This window comes from Copadichromis virginalis, linkage group LG13 (genome assembly GCF_057382275.1).
Source record: "Copadichromis virginalis isolate Kocher_CV1m ecotype Utaka linkage group LG13, C_Virginalis_male_GT1.1, whole genome shotgun sequence".
Taxonomy (NCBI): domain Eukaryota; kingdom Metazoa; phylum Chordata; class Actinopteri; order Cichliformes; family Cichlidae; genus Copadichromis; species Copadichromis virginalis.
This window is the reverse complement of record NC_140630.1, coordinates 22,349,086-22,368,284: the sequence shown is the minus strand read 5'-3', so window position 1 is coordinate 22,368,284 and position 19,199 is coordinate 22,349,086. Positions and strand designations below refer to the sequence as shown.

The 19,199-nt window shown below is 42.0% G+C and overlaps 3 protein-coding genes across 6 annotated transcripts in view; 2 read left to right on the top strand and 1 right to left on the bottom strand.

Moving 5' to 3' along the window:
* mcu (mitochondrial calcium uniporter) overlaps positions 1-5,360 on the top strand; it is a 65,994-nt gene extending 60,634 nt beyond the window's left edge. For both annotated transcript variants that reach the window (XM_085478044.1, XM_085478043.1), the window contains exons 7-9: positions 175-378; positions 1,247-1,363; positions 1,570-5,360. In XM_085478044.1, the coding sequence (XP_085334170.1) occupies positions 175-378; positions 1,247-1,363; positions 1,570-1,650 (402 nt within the window). In that variant the 3' untranslated portion in view covers positions 1,651-5,360. The remainder of the gene's footprint in view (positions 1-174; positions 379-1,246; positions 1,364-1,569) is intronic.
* A 1,927-nt stretch (positions 5,361-7,287) lies between these two features.
* On the top strand, positions 7,288-13,924 carry oit3 (oncoprotein induced transcript 3). 2 transcript variants are annotated; one of them, XM_085478038.1, is made up of 9 exons: positions 7,288-7,441; positions 8,820-9,194; positions 9,283-9,393; positions 10,406-10,540; positions 10,627-10,749; positions 11,845-12,005; positions 12,163-12,575; positions 13,304-13,403; positions 13,574-13,924. In XM_085478038.1, exons 1-9 carry the CDS (start codon positions 7,384-7,386, stop codon positions 13,724-13,726), a joined length of 1,629 nt encoding a protein of 542 aa, XP_085334164.1. In that variant the 5' UTR covers positions 7,288-7,383; the 3' UTR covers positions 13,727-13,924. The 2 variants fall into 2 exon arrangements, with proteins under 2 accessions (XP_085334164.1, XP_085334165.1); XM_085478039.1 differs by having other exon boundaries at positions 7,289-7,441; positions 10,406-10,528.
* A 916-nt stretch (positions 13,925-14,840) lies between these two features.
* pla2g12b (phospholipase A2, group XIIB) lies at positions 14,841-18,377 on the bottom strand. Of its 2 annotated transcripts, none has more exons than XM_085478045.1 (4): positions 17,763-18,377; positions 15,905-15,993; positions 15,619-15,784; positions 14,841-15,509 (listed from the first exon to the last, which is right to left on the bottom strand). In XM_085478045.1, the coding sequence occupies exons 1-4, from the start codon at positions 18,367-18,369 to the stop codon at positions 15,391-15,393; spliced, it is 981 nt and encodes a 326-aa protein (XP_085334171.1). In that variant the 5' UTR covers positions 18,370-18,377; the 3' UTR covers positions 14,841-15,390. The 2 variants fall into 2 exon arrangements, with proteins under 2 accessions (XP_085334171.1, XP_085334172.1); XM_085478046.1 differs by having other exon boundaries at positions 15,917-15,993.
* Positions 18,378-19,199: the final 822 nt, after the last annotated feature.

Below are 19,199 nucleotides of genomic sequence, written 5' to 3'. Positions count from 1 at the left end.
AACTAGTATAGCATATCACCCCAGTCACAATTCACACGACATGGCTAATATAACTAAAATGTTGTTATTCAGTTGTTACTTGTGTACTGAAGGGAATTACTGACCTAATGGAAAATAGTTTTATGTGCTCTGCTTGTGAACGCATGTGCGGTTTCTGTATTATCTCCTGTGCAGGTGAAGGAGGAGCTGAATAAGAAGGCAGAGCGACGCACCACTTGGGTGTTGTGGGGTGGCATGGCGTATATGGCAACCCAGTTTGGTATCTTGGCCAGGCTAACCTGGTGGGAGTACTCCTGGGATATCATGGAGCCGGTCACCTACTTCATCACTTATGGCACTGCAATGGCCATGTATGCCTACTTCGTTCTAACACGTCAGGTAAGACCACAGTCTTCAAACTTGGATAAAGATGTAAAGGCCTTAGCTTTCATGTTTACACCTTGTTATCACATGATCTAAGCATCCATGTTTGAAGATTCATACTGGTGGAAAACCAGGAGAAATCTGTATACCTAATAATTCAAACCTAATAATGGTTTGAATGCTGCAAAGCAGTGGATTAAATCTGAGAACCTGTATCATGAGAGTGAAGGCATGAAGCGAATGGAGTGCCTTGGATGTGTTTCTCTTTTTTCTCGATCTATGGAAATGCCATCCAAAGACAAGCTCAAACGGATGTAATATGCATTCAGGCAGTGTTCCTGTTAAATATTTTTACATTCTGATAACCACTGAAGTCACTTATAATAGAAAAAAGTTCAGCTTTGATAGAACCTAATCAAATATGTGGATTTACTCCTTTTCCCTGCTGATTTGTTTTGTTAATTAACAATCGTGCACTGTTGCCTGACAAAAAGCATGGAAATAGAATCGATCTATTCATATTATCGTATTGAAAGCCTTTTTTCTAGTCTCCACACTTGTGTTTTGGGTGCTTTCGCTGTACCAAAAAGTGTGACTCATTGTAGGCCAGTTATGCCGAAAATCTGTTAAGAACCCACCCAGGAAATCATCACACTTGGGAAATTTAATGGATTTTTAAAAAACTTTTTAAAGCCTGGTGACATCGTCGCCCTTCAGAAATGTGTTCAGCGTTTATACAATTACCATAAATTTTTAAATCCAAGGACATGGAGCCAATTTGATGTTGGCTTTCTCACTCCTATAGAAATGAGTAGATGGAAGGTTTCTGATAAACTGGGTCCTCTTACACACAGCTCTGACTGCGTGTCTCTGTAACCTGCAGGAGTACGTTTATCCCGACGCCAGAGACAGGCAGTATCTGCTGTTCTTCCACAAGGGGGTGAAAAGGACACGCTTCGACATTGAGAAGTACAACAAGCTGAAGGATGATATCGCTGAGGTATAGTTGCTCGGTTGAAAGCTGGGTGTTTTGTAATGTAAAACCAGCGCTGCAGTCGCACTGGGGATTCACGCATTTTGCAGTTCAGCTCTCGGATTTGTTGTGCCAGTGGATACATGCGGATTTGTACCACCCTGTCACATTTTATTTATTTATTTGAATTTTCACTTCCCTCATTTTCCTCTCTCACTTTACATCCTCTTCAGGTGGAGTTAGATCTGAAGCGTCTACGGGACCCGCTCCAGCTCCAGCTCCCGATTCAGCAACTCACCGACGGCAAAAATTGATGGGAAGAGTGACCTCCCCCTCGCTCAGCTCCTGCAACCCACTTTTTTCCTCTTCTCTTCTGCTGTCCTACTCCCTCCTCCCTCTTTCCCATCCATTTCTCTTAGAGTCCCCTATCCCTGCATCCCTCCCGCACCCGATAATCCCATCCCTTTATTCTCTGACGGAGGTTTTTTTCTCCTTTTTTTTTCCTTTTCTTTTTTGGGTTCTTCTTTTTCTTTTCCCGACTGGAACCTCGAGTCGGAATTGCAAGCAAAAACTGCTAAAAGGCGTAAAAAACAGGATGGTGAGAACATCAAGAACTGAAAACGTCTCACAGCTGATGGATGCTGGGGATGATGGAAAAGGAAGACGATAGCATTAAATTGGCCACAATGGATATGCCTCAAGTCTCCAGAGGGACAGCCGGCAGGTAACTCCAGGGATGAAACGGGAATTACTACACCTGTAGAACACTCCACGACAAGGAACACGCAGCGGGGGCAGCTGTGTGTGTGTCTGTGTGTGTTGGCAGGACTTTCAGGCTACCTTGGGACACTGACCTTGGCTGCCCTGCGGGTTACCACGGCGGCGCAGTCCTTCTATCTCTAGTGGTCAAACTGTCAACACACACGCCTCCTCTTGGACGGGGCAGGCTGCGAGGACACGTTTACAAGAAATCCCGACCGCAGTCACACCATCGGGAAGACCTTCGTTTTTCCTGTGGCCGACTCCTGCTGCCTCTCCCTCTCGGAGCCGCGCCTCCTCCAGGCGACGGACAGCTGTCACAGATTGACCTTCCTTCGTCAGGAGTCCGTCTCCACTCGCAGGATGCAGGATTGAAAACGCCTCATATCCTCTTCCTGTTTTAACGCCCTGTAGCGGCCCAGCCTGCGCAAGTATGACAGTACTACCGACAACAACATCACTGTGTGTTCTTTTATTCCAAAAAAACGAAAAAACAAAAAGAAAAAAAAATGATAAAAATATTTTGGCACTTTTTATTTTGAAAGCCATAGTATATTTGTTATGGAAAAATATGAATATATATGTATACAATCAAATAAACCAGATGACCAGAGGCTAGTTTTTTCAGTGGGGGGAGGAGCTCTCATACAACAAACCTCTTTTTTTTTTCTTCTTTTTTTTGGCATCAAACAGCTCATCTTACACCCTCTATAAAGATCTCCTGCCATGAAGGAAGCCCACTAACAGTCCAACACACACTTAGTCGCATACGCACACACACAAAAAGCATCGCCCTATATGCAGTACATACATAAAGCTACCAGTTTTTATGCATTTTCATGGCAAATGCACACTGTATGTGCCACAATAACAGCATTCAAGGTGGATGTAAGGCTCGTCTGCATGGCTGCCAAGGGGATTGGGGGGAATCCAAATACAAGGGTGCTGTTTGACTTCTTTAATTATCTGAATGCAGCAATTGCTGTAGAAACGCTTAACATAACGGCAAGGTTGAAATCTTTACCGATCATTGCCTCAGACAAACTTACAAGCATGGTAATACACTTGATGAACTGGCTTCTACAAAAACTTTCTTAATAGCTAGAGGTTTTTAGTAAACTCCCCGCAGCTCAGTAACCATTGTCTTGCCATCTTGTGTTTTTTTTTCTTTCTCTTACCAAATGAAATCACAAAATAAAAGCTCAATCCAACAACAAAACAAGTGTCATGGCATTGAAGTCATAGAGGTTTTCTCATTCAGAAACAAATCCAGAGTGTTCTCCTCCCACTGCTGCTGTAATGCCCCTCCCTCCCTGCTCCCTTGATGGCAAGGCGGGGTAGACTGCATGCTGTGGTATGCCCTCAGTAGAAATCTGTGAATGTGTAGGAGCATTATTGCAATTTTGTACTTAATTGGACACCTTTCTTTTGCACATTTGCTAAAGAGTCATCCACATCAAGCTGAAGTCTTATTCAGAGGTTGTACAAGCCATATATTTATGTTGTCCATTTTTATTTAGGGGGGATGGTCATGGAATAAACCTTTGCCAGGTTCACATATAAATTTATGTTCAGGCCGAGGATTGGTGGCCTTTTCTTCCCCCCATAATCATCTCTATAGCTTCTCAAAGCCAGTTATCTTCACTTCTGCAGAGGGGAGGCACACGTGGACTTCAGCTCCAGATCATCCTGTGCCTGTGTGTGAACAGTTGGCAAAATCCTACTGATGAGATGCTTGTGTTAAAATACAGATTTTATATTAAAATGCATGATTTTAGGGTCAAATCAAAGGTTAGACCTGCAGATCTCAAGGCAGGATTTTTAGTCGAAACTGTTACCGTGTGTGTGTGTGTGTGTGTGTGTGTGTGTGTGTTTTACCTCCCAGGGAAAAGGTGCCTTTTGGATCATTAATTATTTAAACTTTTTTGACAATGTAGCAATTTGGTGAACGGCAACATGATACATGATAGGAAAAACTATAAGAAGAGAAAGTTAATCTGTCTTTTTTTTTTTCCCACAAAGAAGGGTTAAATTTCACTCTGTGGAAGTGGAAATCAATTTTTTGCTGTGTGTGTGTCTGTGTACATGAGTGTTTGTTTGAACCTGCATGTCTAGTGCACAGAGAGCAAAAGTGCACATCACCATATTCATGAGTCCTTTGCTCCTAATTGCCGCTTGTCAATAGCGCTAAAAATCAATTTGGCTCTCATCCCGTTTTACGGCCGTCATCAGCTTTAAATTTGTCTGTCCTGAACACACACACACACACACACACACACACACACACACACACACACACAGAGAGAAAATGGTGTTTCCTTGGAGATGTTCTGCAGAAGGTGAGTCCTCCCCTCTGCTGTTTCTACACAACAACTCCATCATCATCATCATCATCATCGTCACAGCCTCCTTTTTCTTTTTTCATGCCATCCACCGTTTATTGCCTTTTTTTTAAAAACTTTTTTTTAAAACAATATATCAAATATAGGGAAACTTTATTCTAAAGAGGGTGTTGCATGAATGTATGTTTACATGGGAAATATGTTAAAAAAAAAATAAAAAAACGATGATTTATCAAAATAACTGCAAAGATAATTTAAGAACGTTGTGTGTAGAGATTCCTAGTTATAAAGGGCAGCGGGGCGGGGTTGCGTCTTTAGAATCTGCCCTGCCAAATCTGATTTAAATCCAGGCCAACCAAATGCTCAAAGCCCATCTTCACCTTGTTTACTCCCTTAAATCCCTTCCCTCAGCTCCCCAATAAATGGAAAAAAAGCCACCTATAAAAGAGGTTTTATGACCTCTCGTCTTGGAGTCCAAAGTAAAAGTGGCAGGTGCATTTTCTTAGCTTATTGGGGGCTATCTCCGGTTCGTATCCCTCCTGTTATTCTTTTTCATCAACCCCCAGCCTTTTTTCTTCTCCAAAGTCACATTATTACAATGTTTTGAATTTGTTATGTTCTGAATTTCTTGTTTTGTTTCTTTGTTGCGTGGGTGTGAGCACTTACAATACGATTTGTTTAAAATGCCTGAAGAATGAAGCAGATTATTGGGTTGAAAATGATCTCGTACTTCATTCTGACCTCTTATTTACTTTTTCTTTTCTCCTGTTGACATGATGCTGTAATGTTGGCAAAAAAAAAAAAAACAAAAGGAAAAAAAAGGAAAGAAAATGTAAAATCCTGTATCATTTATGAAATATGTATAAAAGAGAAATGTAATTCAATTATCAATAAAATCCTTATCCAGTTTTTGGAACCAGTGGTCCGGTTGAAATTTGTGATTAATGTGTAACGCTGCCGATGTTTACAAGAAGCTTTCCAAGGTCTCGATGACTTCCCCAGACTTTCCTTGGCCTTCAGCCCTTCCTGCACAGGACATCCTATGAGATAGATCTGAGAATCAACACACTCTTGTTTTTATTTTTGGTGCTTTTTCAATCTTATTTTGATCATTAGAGCAGAAAAGGAATCATTTCCCTTGAATAACCCGAGAAAAGCCATGAGCCATATCGCTGTGTGGTTACACTTGGGTGCATCACTGCTTTAAGCTAAATGCTAATGACAGCAGAAAAACACTCACAGTGACCAATGTGAGTGTGAGGTCAGTTGTTGACATTTGACATATAACTTCCTGTCTGCTCACAAGTAAAATACAGCTAAGGTCATGGTCTCAATAGTTTTGCAAAACATCTTGATAAGAAAAAAAATTCATCCAAATGAATCATTAGAGCTGTCACAATTGTCTTGAGAGCAAACTAAATGTGATCTCTAATCTTCATGACCTTTCTGGTTAGTACCTAGCTGCTCATTTAGTTAAAAATCCAACAGGTCAATCTCAGCTAAAGGATCATAAATGGGATTTAGTGTCAGGAACTGGATCCGGCAGTGCAGCTTTAACAAAACTGACCAACTCACAGAGGTGTGTGGTTCCTTATCATCATCTTCTGCTTATTCGTTTTACAGTCGTAGGGAGGTTTTGAGACTATCCCAACTGTCATAGGGTAAGAGGGAGGGTACACCCTCGACGAGTCACCAATCTCCTCATCTGCATCCATGGATGGAGTTCATCCATTCATCATCAGTTACTCAGCTTGCTTCATCCATCCTACGGTGAATTTAGAATCGCCAGTTAACCTAACGTCATGCATGTCTTTGGACTGTGGGAAGAAGCCAATGTACCTTGAAAGAATTACACAAACGGGGAGAAAATTCAAACTCAACATAGAAAGCCCAGCCTGGAGTTGAGCCCCGGACCTTCTTGCTGTGAAATGACCGTGGTAACCACCATCATGTCACCCTCTTTAACGCCATAATATTAAAAATCAAGCCTAAAAGAAAGCATTGATCCTTAAGGCAAAAGCAATCCTTTTAAGCAAAGTCATGAAGAAGTCAAACTATAGTAACTTATTCAGATTATGACTCAGTTGTCCACATATAAGCCTAAAAATCTGGCCTTTAAATAGGAAAAATTAAGAGCATTACATAAAGGAGCAAATAAGGTTTTATAATACATATAAACATATAATTTATGAAACTCCTGCACTGTTCTAAAATACAATGCTGATTCAGTCTATTTGTTCCCCAGAGACTTGCAGCCAGGAGGACTAACGACATCTTACTTACAGAGCTAAGTGTTCTGACTCATTTCTTCTAACTACCTCATGGATTAATGTCTCCACTGACTTAATTACATAATGAGACACAAAAACTGCAAGCCTCAGGTTGGCTTCTGCAGGTTTTAAATGAAAAGGGCAAAGCTGTAGATACCTCCGCTGGCGGCCTGAAAAACCTACGAGCACACGTCGACTCTGCTGGATCAGTTTGTCCTCATCAAAGGTCTTGCTGCGCTAAAATTTGAGTGTGCAAACCTCGCCGTCACCATCTTGAAGTGAAAGATGCTTCAGCGCGACGCTAAGCAGTTTAATCAGATTGGTTAAACCGAGATTAGATCATCACTCGTTTTTTCAACGAGCTTTAAATCAGGAAGAAAGGAAGGACAGACGTGTCTCAAGCTCCAGTCAGAAAACATGTGTTGGATATTTTAAAGGCATGTGCAGTGTAAAAATAGTTTTCTGATGGAAACAATGGGAGGATGGTCCTGTTACTGGATTTGGGGAGCAGAAGGTCAGGGATTCAAGGTGAGAGAGGGACATGACAATTTGACAAAGATAAGAGGTGACTATTAAAAACAGACTTCCTCAAAAAGATGAATCAGAAGTGCCGCACATACACAAACACACTCAGGCTTGAGCTTGGATCTTCTAACCAACAGCGAGAAAGCAGATCATGATTTTTTTGGTAATTACCGGTCTGGCGCTGGAGATTCTTGCAGTTGCAGGTGTAGGTAAGTGGATTATGCAATTTTTTATACTTACGTCCAAAATAAGCAGGTATGTCTACTATAAAAACGTTTTTACTGTGATTAAAAGCAATGTGAAATTTAATGGTCAAGCTGCCAAAAGCATTACTGTAGTTTTTACATAAATCTAAAGAAAAGCTCAGATAAGTGCAGTTTTTGGGTACTATGTGGATTTATACACATTTAATGCTCTGGTGAGTTTTTAAGCAGATTAGCAGTGTTACTGGAAAACCAGGCACAGAGCAATAAACAATGTCGGGCTTTGGCCACACAAGAAGTTGTTAGAGTGATCAGGTCATTCTTGTTTTGTCCACATTAATAAAATAGCACTAGCTGTAACCTTTAACAAAAAAAAAAGTGATATGAAAGAGAGTAAGTTTGTGCACTGTTGCTCTTCATCTTCATTTGTACAGACAAGATCAGGTCAGACATGGCTCCATATTCTCCCCAAAGCCTTATTAAGTTATTCATGCCCCATCTGGAAGATTTAATGCTGCCATTAGCATACATCCGCATGAGTCAGCTATGTCCTTTGCCCCTTCTGTGCTGTTGGAGCCGGGCACATTTGGTCAGTCGTACGTCTCTCAGAAATGGCCATTAATGCTGTCAGAAGACTCAGACTGCGGATTGATCTGTCTGCTTTTACTTGAGCAGCGTGGTGACAAGATGTACTGTCCATTAGTTGGCGGAGGCCTATATAGTCACAAAATTAGACAAATAGCACAGTCTGCACTGTACTGTATGTGTTTGCCTTCACGTCTCTGGTGAGCTTCGTTCTGTCAGGTGTCACACACAAAGCACTTCCATGATCTGTCTGCTTATTCAGCCCTGCGAATACTGTCTGTTAAACCCTTCTTTTCCTCTCATTGCCCACTCCCTCATGCTGTCACCTTTTGTTTTATGTCTGCCCCTTAATTACACTGTTAAAAAGGGCATGAAGAAGGGAAATAATATTGATCGTTTTCCTGCACTTTGTTTATTCTCCCTGTTCAGTCGCTCTCTCTTGATTCTGCTGGCAGTAGTGAAAAGAGTCACCACTGACAGAACTCATTGGCTAAAGAGGCCTTTGAGGACAGCTTGTTGGCTTTTAGTCCAATTAAGCTGTTTCCATCTATCTGGCCAATCCAAAGCTTTCATGGTAACAAATGGTCAAGTGGGCAAAGTACCTAATGGTGTTAACTTGAATTCAAATATACAATAGAGCGCGCACCAAAGCCTCTTTCTGAGCCTTTATATGCCAAACTTCTTTCTCAATGATTCATCATTTACAGTTTAAATGATTTATATTAAACACATTTATCTTACTTTTTAAGGATCTAATCATGTGGTGCTTATTTTCTCCCTTCCCACCACCCCGCCTCAGTCTTGGACCCCTGCTCTGCGTACATCAGCTTGAACGAACCGTGGAGGAACACAGACTACCACGTCAACCAGTCATCCGGCGTGCCCCTGTGTGACAGCCACGTCTCCGGTGAATGGTATCGCTTCACAGGCATGGCCGGGGATGCCATGCCCACCTTCTGCATCTCCGAGAATCACTGTGGCACACACGCCCCCATTTGGCTCAATGGCAGCCACCCAAAGCTCCATGAGGGCATCATCACCCTGCCTGTCTGCGCCAGCTTCAGCAACAACTGCTGCCAGTGGAACGCCAGCGTGGATGTGAAGGCCTGTCCTGGAGGATACTTTGTGTACCGCCTGCCAAGGCCGTCAGTCTGCTTCCATGTGTACTGTGGCCGTGAGTGAGCACGTCGGATGTGACATCTGTTGGTTCGTGAGATGCTTTTTTCAGTAGCCTGACTTTGTTGTTTTTGTGTGTTGCAAAGATTTCTACGATATTTGCGATGAGGCCGACTGCACGGGTCCCACGTGTCCGCAGTCTGACTGCCGCTGCGCCCCTGGAAATGTCCTGGGACCAGACGGACAAACATGCCTGGGTGAGACATGCAGAGAGGGAGGAAGTGGAGGAGACAGATAAGTTGTGCAACAGACAGAGATAAGCGAGGGAACACGGAAGACAGATAGGCTGGAAACGTTTCGTGGAAAACAACAAGAAAAATCAATCCAGCTGGATTTGCAGTCGGTTCACGCAACTGTTTTATTTTCTAATTAAGCTGTTCCTATGTTATTCCTCATTTACCCAACGTAATATCCAGTGGCAAGTAGGGTGACGATTGCTGCTCTATGTATTTATATCACCTATAGCACGATCATTTGTACAAGACATTCATTCACAAAGAGATTGGTATACCAAGGTATAAAGTATACAAATATGAATATATTAATATTTAAGTCTTGTCTTGTGTGTTGGTTCACTCATATCCCCAAATCGTTCAACTGGTAATCTTTCTCTTAACTATTTTCACTGTTCATTACTTATTTTTAATGAGCCTATCACAACGTCTTTAGAATATTAATATTAAAATAAAGCTTATTTTATTTTAAGGAGCAGAGCCTGATTTAAAAAAGCAACAGAAGCAATCAAACATTTTAAAATACTGATTTATGGTATACGCTCAAGGTGAGCATCTGCAGGTGTACGTGTGTGTGTTTGTGTGTGGCATACCGGGGCTTAATGATGGTTGACAGGCATGCTAGGGCAGCCTGGCCAGTTTGAAATTTACCATAATCTCATTATTCATCCATCTACCAAATCTGCCAGTCCTCACCTCAGTAATTACGTTCTCATTTCTTCATTTTGGCTCACTCTTTCTTCGCTCTTTTGCACTCTCACTTTTGTTTCACCGCACACTTTTATTTCATCCATCATTATTTCTTTACTGGGCCTCTCAGGATTATAAATGCAGGTTTAAAGTCCTTTAAAGTTGATGTATCATTCCTAAGTGGATGGCCTCAAGGTGATACACTCCACTCTACCCATCTGCTGCTCAGTTATTTAAAACGAAACTCATCTGATATTAATATCTGAACCTGTGTGTGTGTGCTCAGATGTGAACGAATGCGATCAGGGCAACGGTGGCTGTGCAGAGGTATGCGTGAACACCAAAGGCTCTTGGCGCTGTGAGTGCGGACGAGGCCGTGTGCTGGATGAGGATGGACGCACCTGTAGAGGTACAAGCACAGGCGTGCACTTATGTGTATTTGTTGTACAGAGATGAGTAAACTGGACACACACACCTCCAAATACTCTCCTGTTCTCTGTGTTGAAGAGATAGCAGGCTGTCATGTTAACAATGGAGGCTGCAGTCATGGCTGCTCCGCTCTGCTGGACTCCTATCAGTGCCACTGTCCCAGAGGGCTGGAGCTGGGAGAGGACAAGCGCACGTGTCAAGGTGGGTGTGTGAGTGAGAAAAAAAGGTAGATATCAGTGATAGGTAATCAATCGGGCAAAAAAAGAAGCAGCCGTGAAGATAAATGTTTGGATTTATCTCATCTGATTTTTCAGCAGAGATATGAGGTGAGTGCATTTCTTCAGGTTTATTATTACTGTTGTCAGGGACGACCTATAATCATATTTGAAGAGAATAACATGATTGGCCTTTTCTAGAGAGCCTTTTTTGAGAATCAAGAAAAATTGTCTGTTGTCTGTTTGTTTTTTTTGTTTTTTTGTCATTTATGAAAGAAGACTCCAAAGAAAAAAACATTTTTATTATGGTTTATTGAGCAGATTAAGTTTTTGATTAACAGTTCACCAGATAATAAATCAAGAAAAAAAATGTTCTTTTAAGTCAGAATGCAAAAACATTCACCTGTAAACATTATTTTATTCTTGATTTATTTCTCAGTGATCAAGCACTAATGTTGTCAAAAGAGTACAAACAAAATCAAGGCTTTTGGATTTAAATCCCTTGAACAACAGTTTGCCAAAACATAAAAGGAATGATGCTGATATTCACAGTGGGGGAGCTGGAGCCAGCAATACTTTGTTTATGGAAATAAGATGTAATTGCCAAAACTGACAATTTGTTTCTTTTCCTTGCGCAACACATAAAAAACAACAGCACGGCATCACATGTTCAGAAATTTCCAGCAAGAAAGTGATAAATCAGTAGAAACTACTTAGAAAAGTTAAGCGGCCACTAGTGGTAGAATGAAGCAGTGTCTTGGGGCGGCTGTGGCTCAGGAGATAGAGCTGGTCGTCTACGTATTGGAAGGTCAGTAGTTCGATGGCTCATCCTGGCTCCTGTAGTTGCTCCTTGTTTTTCTGCTGATAGAACTCGGCAGCTTGCTTTTACTGGTTTCTGTATCATTACTTCTCGCCACAGGGCATCATACTGTGTGATGTGGCATATGTTGTTGTATAATGATCACACAACTGTGAGATCATTTTAAGCAGCTTTTTGTTGTTTTATCCATGTAATAGTTGGCGATTTCTTTTTTATAGTGTTATAAAGAATCTGTGATATCTTTGACTCCCCCCTCTGCAGTTCCTGTCCAGTGTGATTCCAGCTCTATTACAGTATCAGTTCCTAAGGACCTTGTAGGCGGCCTGGAGCTCTTTCTCTCCAACTCATCTTGTCGGGGTGTCTCCAATGGCACACACATCAACCTCAACTTCAGCCTCAAGACATGTGGCACAGTAGTTGAGGTCAGAGGAACTGGGGTGGAATTTTTGATAGAATGTGCCCTGGGTTAAATATGTAAGCCGAAGGCTTTGAAAAATGAGCAGTGCACTTTAATATGGGTTGCTCAAGCTTGTTACTAACTGAAAAACCCATTAATGTAATATAAATGTTCGCTCTCAGGTGACAGCTAATAAGATTGTAGGGACCAATCTGGTGACAGGTCTCCCAAGGAGCAGCCCAGGAAGCAGCGGGGACTTAATAGTCCGCACCGGCAAGTTGGTGCTCCCAGTTACCTGTGAGTTCCCCAGGGAATATCAGGTTTCAGACGGATACCAGGCAAGCCAGCGCAACTCAGCCCTAGAGCTGGAGGGCCACAGTGAGGGGGTCTTCACTTTCTCCTTAGAGCTTTTTAAGGATGCCCAGTTTTCAGAGGCCTACCGCACCCCACCCCAGCTCCGCCTGCATGACTCCCTCTTCTTTGGGGTTGAGCCTAAGGAGAGAGTGGATGGTCTCTCTTCCCTGGTGGAGAGCTGCTTTGCTACACCGGGGCCCAAAGCTGACCAGGCCCTCAAGTACTACCTCATCAGAGATGGGTGAGTGTAGGTTTCATGTTATTTCATTTCATATATAATGTATATATTTATGTGCCTTATTTGTTTCTTCAATTAATCACTGTCTGTTTTGCAGCCCTCTACTGGCCAAAGATATAATGCAATAATCTACTTTAAATTAAAAATTGTCTTTACATTTGCAGGCGACAGATAGACAGATAGATGTCTGAAGAAATAATCAAAACAATCAGTCTGGTGTAAATAGCCACGCAAACAGATTTTACTTTATTTATTTATCAGAAAAGACGTTTCTGCCTTGCTAACAATAGAAGTGCATTGAGTTCCAGTTATTGTAGTAAATGTCATCAGTATGAGATCCCACTGCTGTGTCTTATAAAGGTCTTCTTGGCATCAGGTGCTCAACAGTTATCCAACCGGAAATCACTCTTTCAGCTGAAAAATGTCACTCTGTCTTGTACTCTGACTAGTTCAGAAAAAATACAACACATAGTTTTGGGTAGAAAAATGGAAACAAAATTTTTAAAATGTATGAAACACGCTTTTTTCCAGTGAATGCAGTTTTCCTCTGCAGACACAATAGGTCATCACTAAATCTATATTCATGCTTGCCAACAAATGCGGCAGGCTGTCAGGACCTTGAAGCATCTAATCTCTTAATGAAGTGCCTTGTTAGAAACATTTATGGATCTCTTTTTACTGCATTAAGATGCATGTGTGACTCTAGTTTCTCTCTTTGGCTTCCTACGCAGATGTATTGCTGATGAAACAATGACACAGTACTCGTCAAAGGACCAGCTCTCTAAGCACTACCAGGTCCCCGTCTTCAAGTTCATTGGCAAGGACAACCGAGTGAGTAAAAGGAGCATGCTGGGAGCCAGCTGGCGAATGTGTGTGGACTTATGCCTGCATAGCTCTATACTGCAAAGACTGTATTAATAGACCATGTGAATTAGAAGAATCCTTTACACTGTGAAGGCAGTCTCAAAATATCAAAACAAGCTTGCTTCCTCTGTTTACAGCAAGTGTTCCTGCACTGCCAGGTGCTAGTGTGCCAGGCAGGAGACTCCCGCTGTGCTCAGCGCTGTCGGGGACGCGTCCGACGGGAGGTTCAGACGGATGAACCTCAGGAGCAGCACGCATTGAGCGCAGGCCCCATCATTATCCTGCCTTAATCATGGCAATTATACAATGCTATCAACACAAACATCAACAAAAAAGCCATGAAATTAAACAATCAGCACAGTTGCATTTAAACTGAAGTGAACACTTTATGGTTTTTCTCACTTTCTGTCATTCGTACACTATTTGAGTGGTGCTTTTCCAGATTAAACATGCGTAGAGTTTGAGATAATAAAGTCAGCGTCTCAGTGTTTGTGCACGTAATCCTTATGAGCCAAAAGCTCAGATCTTAGACTGTGCTGAACATTCAGTTTCAGACTTGTTTTGTACTCTTGTAATTTGTAAGATGTCAAAGAAAGGGATACCCAGCTCTGGCTATAAGAAAACCTCACCCACCTTCTACACCCACCTTTTTTTTTTTTTTTTTTGAGAAGAAGCCAAGCAGAAAAAAGATGGTTTAAAGAAAGAGGAGTTAAAACAGCTTGAACTGACAATTGGCACCAAGGCCAGTTGTAAGATGAATAAGGATAATTTTGAGCAGCTTTAGTAGAGTCCAAAAATAAAAATATAGAGATGGACATAAGCATGATGGAACCCCTTTAAAAAGGAATCGTCCAGTTCAGTTGATCTGGTAATCCGGAGAGTAAATAAATGTAGACATAGACACAAAGAAGCCAAGCGCACTGTATATATGTGTATACAGTATATCCTCCTTCTGCTGTTATTTATATTGTTGGAGATAACTTTTATTCTCATTAACACATCATAACAAGTTTGCGTCTGTTGGACTTGCAGCACATTATGCTGACCTTAAAGTGAATGACATTTCGATTAAAAAGCGAGAAAGGCGCCACACATCACTCATAACAGCTACAACATGAGAGATGATTTTCTGGGTCACACTTTCAGGCATTTCCCAGGCTTGATTACAGCTTAGAGACTTAGTGGATTTATGGAAGTGGTTTATTTCTCACCCCATCTCCAACTTAAAACCCCCCCCACCCCATCTAAAACATCTATAAGATGCGTTCTGACTCATTTGCTTGGTGTAATCGATGAGGAGCACGCCACACATCACAGTGTGCTGGGAAAGAAATATCAGAACCCCGCGTCTGGAAATTATGCATAAGCTTCATCACTCCGACAATTAATCTGGAGTTAATCGTGTCAGTTTAGCTGCAATTAGTCTTTAATGTATTCATAAACATAACAAATAACTGGCAAATAACTTACATCAAGCATTAACATAGTAGGCATTAGATTTACATGACACTGACTTAAGGTTTGAGCAGCTTGACAAATTTAAGATAGCAGCACACAAGGAGCCTTGAGCACCACAGTAATTATCTGGTGTCTTTCTGTCTAGAGGAAATTAATCCGGTAACAGTATCCTTTCTATCTTCCCGTCACACACTTTGTTTGGAGTCATCAAGTAATTTATGGTAATGGAGTCATAGAGTCAATTGGCCTAAAATGAGGAGCATGGCGAGTGAATATGCACGAACAATTGTGAATAAATCCAAAGAAATTGTTCACTTAAATTCCTCTTTTATGTCTTTTTCAATCTCTGGCCTCTGAATCTTGAGAGGGCTCTTGTGAGGCATCTCGTCTATGAAGGAAAAAAAAAAGAAGCCTATAAATGCACGCTATGCGTGTGAAAATATGACTCTGTTAGTTGTCTTCAAAAGCACACAGATGATGTCCATAGTGTTCTGTGTCACAGTTCATCCCTCTCCTCTCCCTCGCAGACACACGCTGCCCTCTGGCTGTTCATGTAAGGTCTGCAACCAAGAGTCCAAACTGTGTTGTAGAGAGCGTCTGCCATCGATTCACAGGCTAGGAGAAAAAAATATGAGAGAGGAGGGACGCTGATTAATTTATTTTTTCTTCTTTGACAACTTGTGGCTATGCACAGGCAGGAAGAGGGGAAAGTTAAATATCTCACCTTGCACTTTCGAAACAAACCCCAGACTCTTCTTAAGGTCAGAGCAGATGCCATGCAGGCACGAGCGAAACCTGGAGTCACAGTCGTACTTGCTCGTACCGCAGTTTTCGTAGCACATGTCAAGCTGGTTGCAGCACTTTGTCATAGCAGGGATCCCCAGGTCAAGCTGTCAGAGATAGATTGTGTCAGCACAGTCTGCTCAAACCGAACATGTGGCTTTTACAGCCATTAAGGTTGTTAATGATATTGCTTTGAAAGCTGTTGGTGCTATGAACAGGCAACCTACAGCAGCATTCACCTGGAATCCCACCAGAGAGGTGCTGCAGCCGTTGGGCTCTGAGAGCTGGAAGCCAGGACGAGGTTGAGGAAGTTCTCCTGAGAAAACATGGAAGCTTCATTTAGGTCTTGAACTTGACTGCGTTAGCAAACAAATTTCATGAGTTGCTCCTGTTCATCCTCAGGTGTGTATCATTTCACAGATAAGATATACCTTCTGTTTGAGAACATGTATATGGATGATTGAGACGAGGGAAAGCTAAACTCCCACTGATAAACAGATGCATTCAGGTTTCGGTATAAGAAGCCTGAGGCCCAGGCATGTTATCTTGGATCAATAAAGAAGTACTTTAGCCCTGATCGTCGGTCCTGAGGCTCAGAGAGAGAAACTCTTGTCTAAATTAGAGGCATTTTCACTATGTCCTTCGCTACAAGTGAAAAACCTGGGTGATATTTTTGACTCTGAGCTTGGTTTTATCCCACATATTAAACATGTGACCAAAATTGGATTTTATCATCTAAAAAATATAGCCAGAGTCCGCCCTATTCTCTCTCAGGCCAACACAGAGATGCTGATGCATGCTTTTATTACCAGTCGTATTGATTATTGTAATGCGCTGCTCTCTGGTCTTCCTAAGAAGAATATTTCAACTTTACAACTTTTACAAAACTCGGCAGCTCGTGTGCTGACGAAGACCAGAGGGCGGGCCCACATTACACCGGTTTTAGAATCGCTGCACTGGCTCCCCGTGTGTTTCAGGATCGATTTTAAAGTTCTTTTATTGGTTTTTAAATGTCTTAATGGTCTTGGGCCTTCTTAACTCTCAGATCTGCTTTTACCATATGAACCCTCGCGGACCCTGAGGTCCTCTGGTACTGGCCTTTTGATTGTCCCTAAAGTCAGGACACATACTCACAGAGAGGCAGCGTTTCAGTGGTATGGTCCTCGTCTGTGGAACAGCCTGCCGGAGGAGCTCAGGGCCGCAGAGAACGTACATGTTTTTAAGAACAGGCTCAAGACCCACCTTTTTAATTTAGCTTTTACTTAACGTTTATTTATTTTATGCTTATTTATTCTATCCTGTTATTTTATTATTAATTCAGGCTTTACCTAATATTTATTGATTTTATTCTTATCCATTTTTTAATCTTCTTACTCTATTTATATTTATATTTATATTGTAACCCGTTCTTATTTATTTTATCATTTTACCCTGTATATAGCCTATTGTGGCATATCTCCAGTGTTTCCTCGGAGGGGGCTCTCTGCACCGGGGCTGTGATTGACCGTGGCTGCTGGGTCTCTGGGGGTCCTCTCAGCCTGGCTGGGGGGCTCCTTTGCCTCCCTCCTGCTGTGTGCCTGGAGGCTGCGGTCTGTGACCGGCTCTTGGTGCAGACGGCTCCCTGTTATAGTGTTTCCTCACTTGGCTCATGTGAACCCAGCCCAATTTTTACTCTACATTAAGTGTGCGTGTGGGTGGGCGGGGGGGGGAAGATATGTATGTATTCACATCATTTATGTTAATGAGAGTGCGGGGAGTGAGTTGGAGGGTGGAGTGGGCTGCTTTTAACTATGTAAAGCACTTTGTGCTACATTTTTTGTATGAAAAGTGCTTTATAAATAAAGATTGATTGATTGATTGATTGATTGATAGCAGTGGAATCGGATCTAAAAGTTGAACTAACCAAAAAAAAATCTAGTTAAGGAAGCATATTGGAAGTGGAAAACACAGTAATCATTTGAAAATCTGCTGAGGGTCAGAAACATTTTTTGGGGGGAAGCTAAAAACAACAATGTGTAAAAACTCTTCTCAAAATCCCTTAAAGACCGGTGAACTTGAACAGAGAATTTTAAGATGGATTCTTACCATATCTTCTGCAGCGGTACTCACAAACACCATTGTGTCCACCGACCAGTTCCACCAGGGAGTCGAAGTATCCATGCGCAGTCTGGAAATGATTTCTAATAGAGTTGAGGCCCCAGCTGCTGTCTTCTTGTTCCTGTGCTGTTTTCTGGGACTTGTTTGTCTGAACTGGTCTGATCTCATTCGCCTCTTCCCCAGAAGAAGGTTGTTCCAGGCTCTTAGCTTCTTTAGTAAAAGCTTTCAGAGCAGGGCTGTCTCCAGGAGGCCCATCACTGCCTGGCACTGATTCTTTGACTGTAGCACCTTCTGCTACCACCTGGACATCTTCTTCATGTTTGTCACCTGATTGGCTACCCTTCACACCTATTTCACGCAGCGGTTTGTCACCAAAAACGCTGTTACCTGCGTTTGCCTCAGCTGAAGATGAATCACCTACTTCAACAGCAGTGACACCTTCTTTGGCTACGTCAACAGAGGCATCTTTGGCAGCGACAACTGACTCAGCAGCAGGGCCTCCGTCCTCCTTTGCGTCAGTCTGGTAGTAGCCTAAAGTGGCACACGTCCCTGTGGACAGGCAGAGGAGGAGCAGGACAACAGTCCGAAGCAGCATGGTGTCGAAGTGGCAACAATCCAAGCAGAAGTGAGCCGTCAGTAACAGGATGGGAAGAGCTTAGACTGTGAGGGACAAAAACACACTTTGCCCCGACTGACTCTGTCATCCAGAGCGAAGACTTTGACCTCTGATTAGATTCCGGCAGACAGCAAAGCATTCCCTCATGTCAGGGGCAAAGGTCACCCTCTATCAATCCAAAGAAAAGCTTCAATGATTACACTAATTCTCTGTGATTATTTATCAAATGAGTACTGTCATCAAGGCTTTCTGCACACAGTTATAATTGGATTTCTTTTTCTTTTTTGCTAAGTCATGTGGAATTGAACCTAGAGGAAAATCTCTTTAGGATTCCCGTTAACGCAACATATTTAATACCCCGTTAAAGGAAATACAGCATTAAATAGAAATCCTATCCATGCTGACATTTCTCAAGACATTACAAACCCCTAGACTATCTTCACTGTTTTTGATAAAGGTTACACACAGACACTTCAGCCCTGAATAAGAACAGAGGCAAACTACTGTTAATGTGACATAAGAGAGTGGAAGCATAACAGCATGAACGTTTATGTTATGTTATGATTTCAAGAGTAAAAAAGTTCCGCGGCTCAGCTGGAACATCACTATGTGAAGAATACTAAGCAAATCTTTTCAGTTACACAGTACAAGCAATATGGGAATTTTGCTTTAGTGCAGGCGTCTTAATTTCCTGCTGACACAATTTTCTCAAAAGTCTCTGCTGCCCTCTAGTGTTTGAAGAGTAGGTTGCTCCCAGTTATTCCATTACTTTATGTTTATATTTTAGATGGATGCTACACTGCTAGTTT

Excerpts from the sequence above, each read along its gene's own strand:
- oit3 (XM_085478038.1), top strand. The coding sequence starts at position 7,384 with ATGATTTTTTTGGTAATTACCGGTCTGGCGCTGGAGATTCTTGCAGTT. Across the intron at positions 12,576-13,303 it reads TACTACCTCATCAGAGATGG|ATGTATTGCTGATGAAACAA; the intron begins GTGAGTGTAGGT and ends CTTCCTACGCAG. Across the intron at positions 13,404-13,573 it reads TCATTGGCAAGGACAACCGA|CAAGTGTTCCTGCACTGCCA; the intron begins GTGAGTAAAAGG and ends CTCTGTTTACAG.
- pla2g12b (XM_085478045.1), bottom strand. The coding sequence starts at position 18,369 with ATGCTGCTTCGGACTGTTGTCCTGCTCCTCCTCTGCCTGTCCACAGGG. Across the intron at positions 15,994-17,762 it reads GTACCGCTGCAGAAGATATG|GAGAACTTCCTCAACCTCGT; the intron begins GTAAGAATCCAT and ends ATGTTTTCTCAG. Across the intron at positions 15,785-15,904 it reads GATTCCAGGTGAATGCTGCT|CTTGACCTGGGGATCCCTGC; the intron begins GTAGGTTGCCTG and ends TATCTCTGACAG.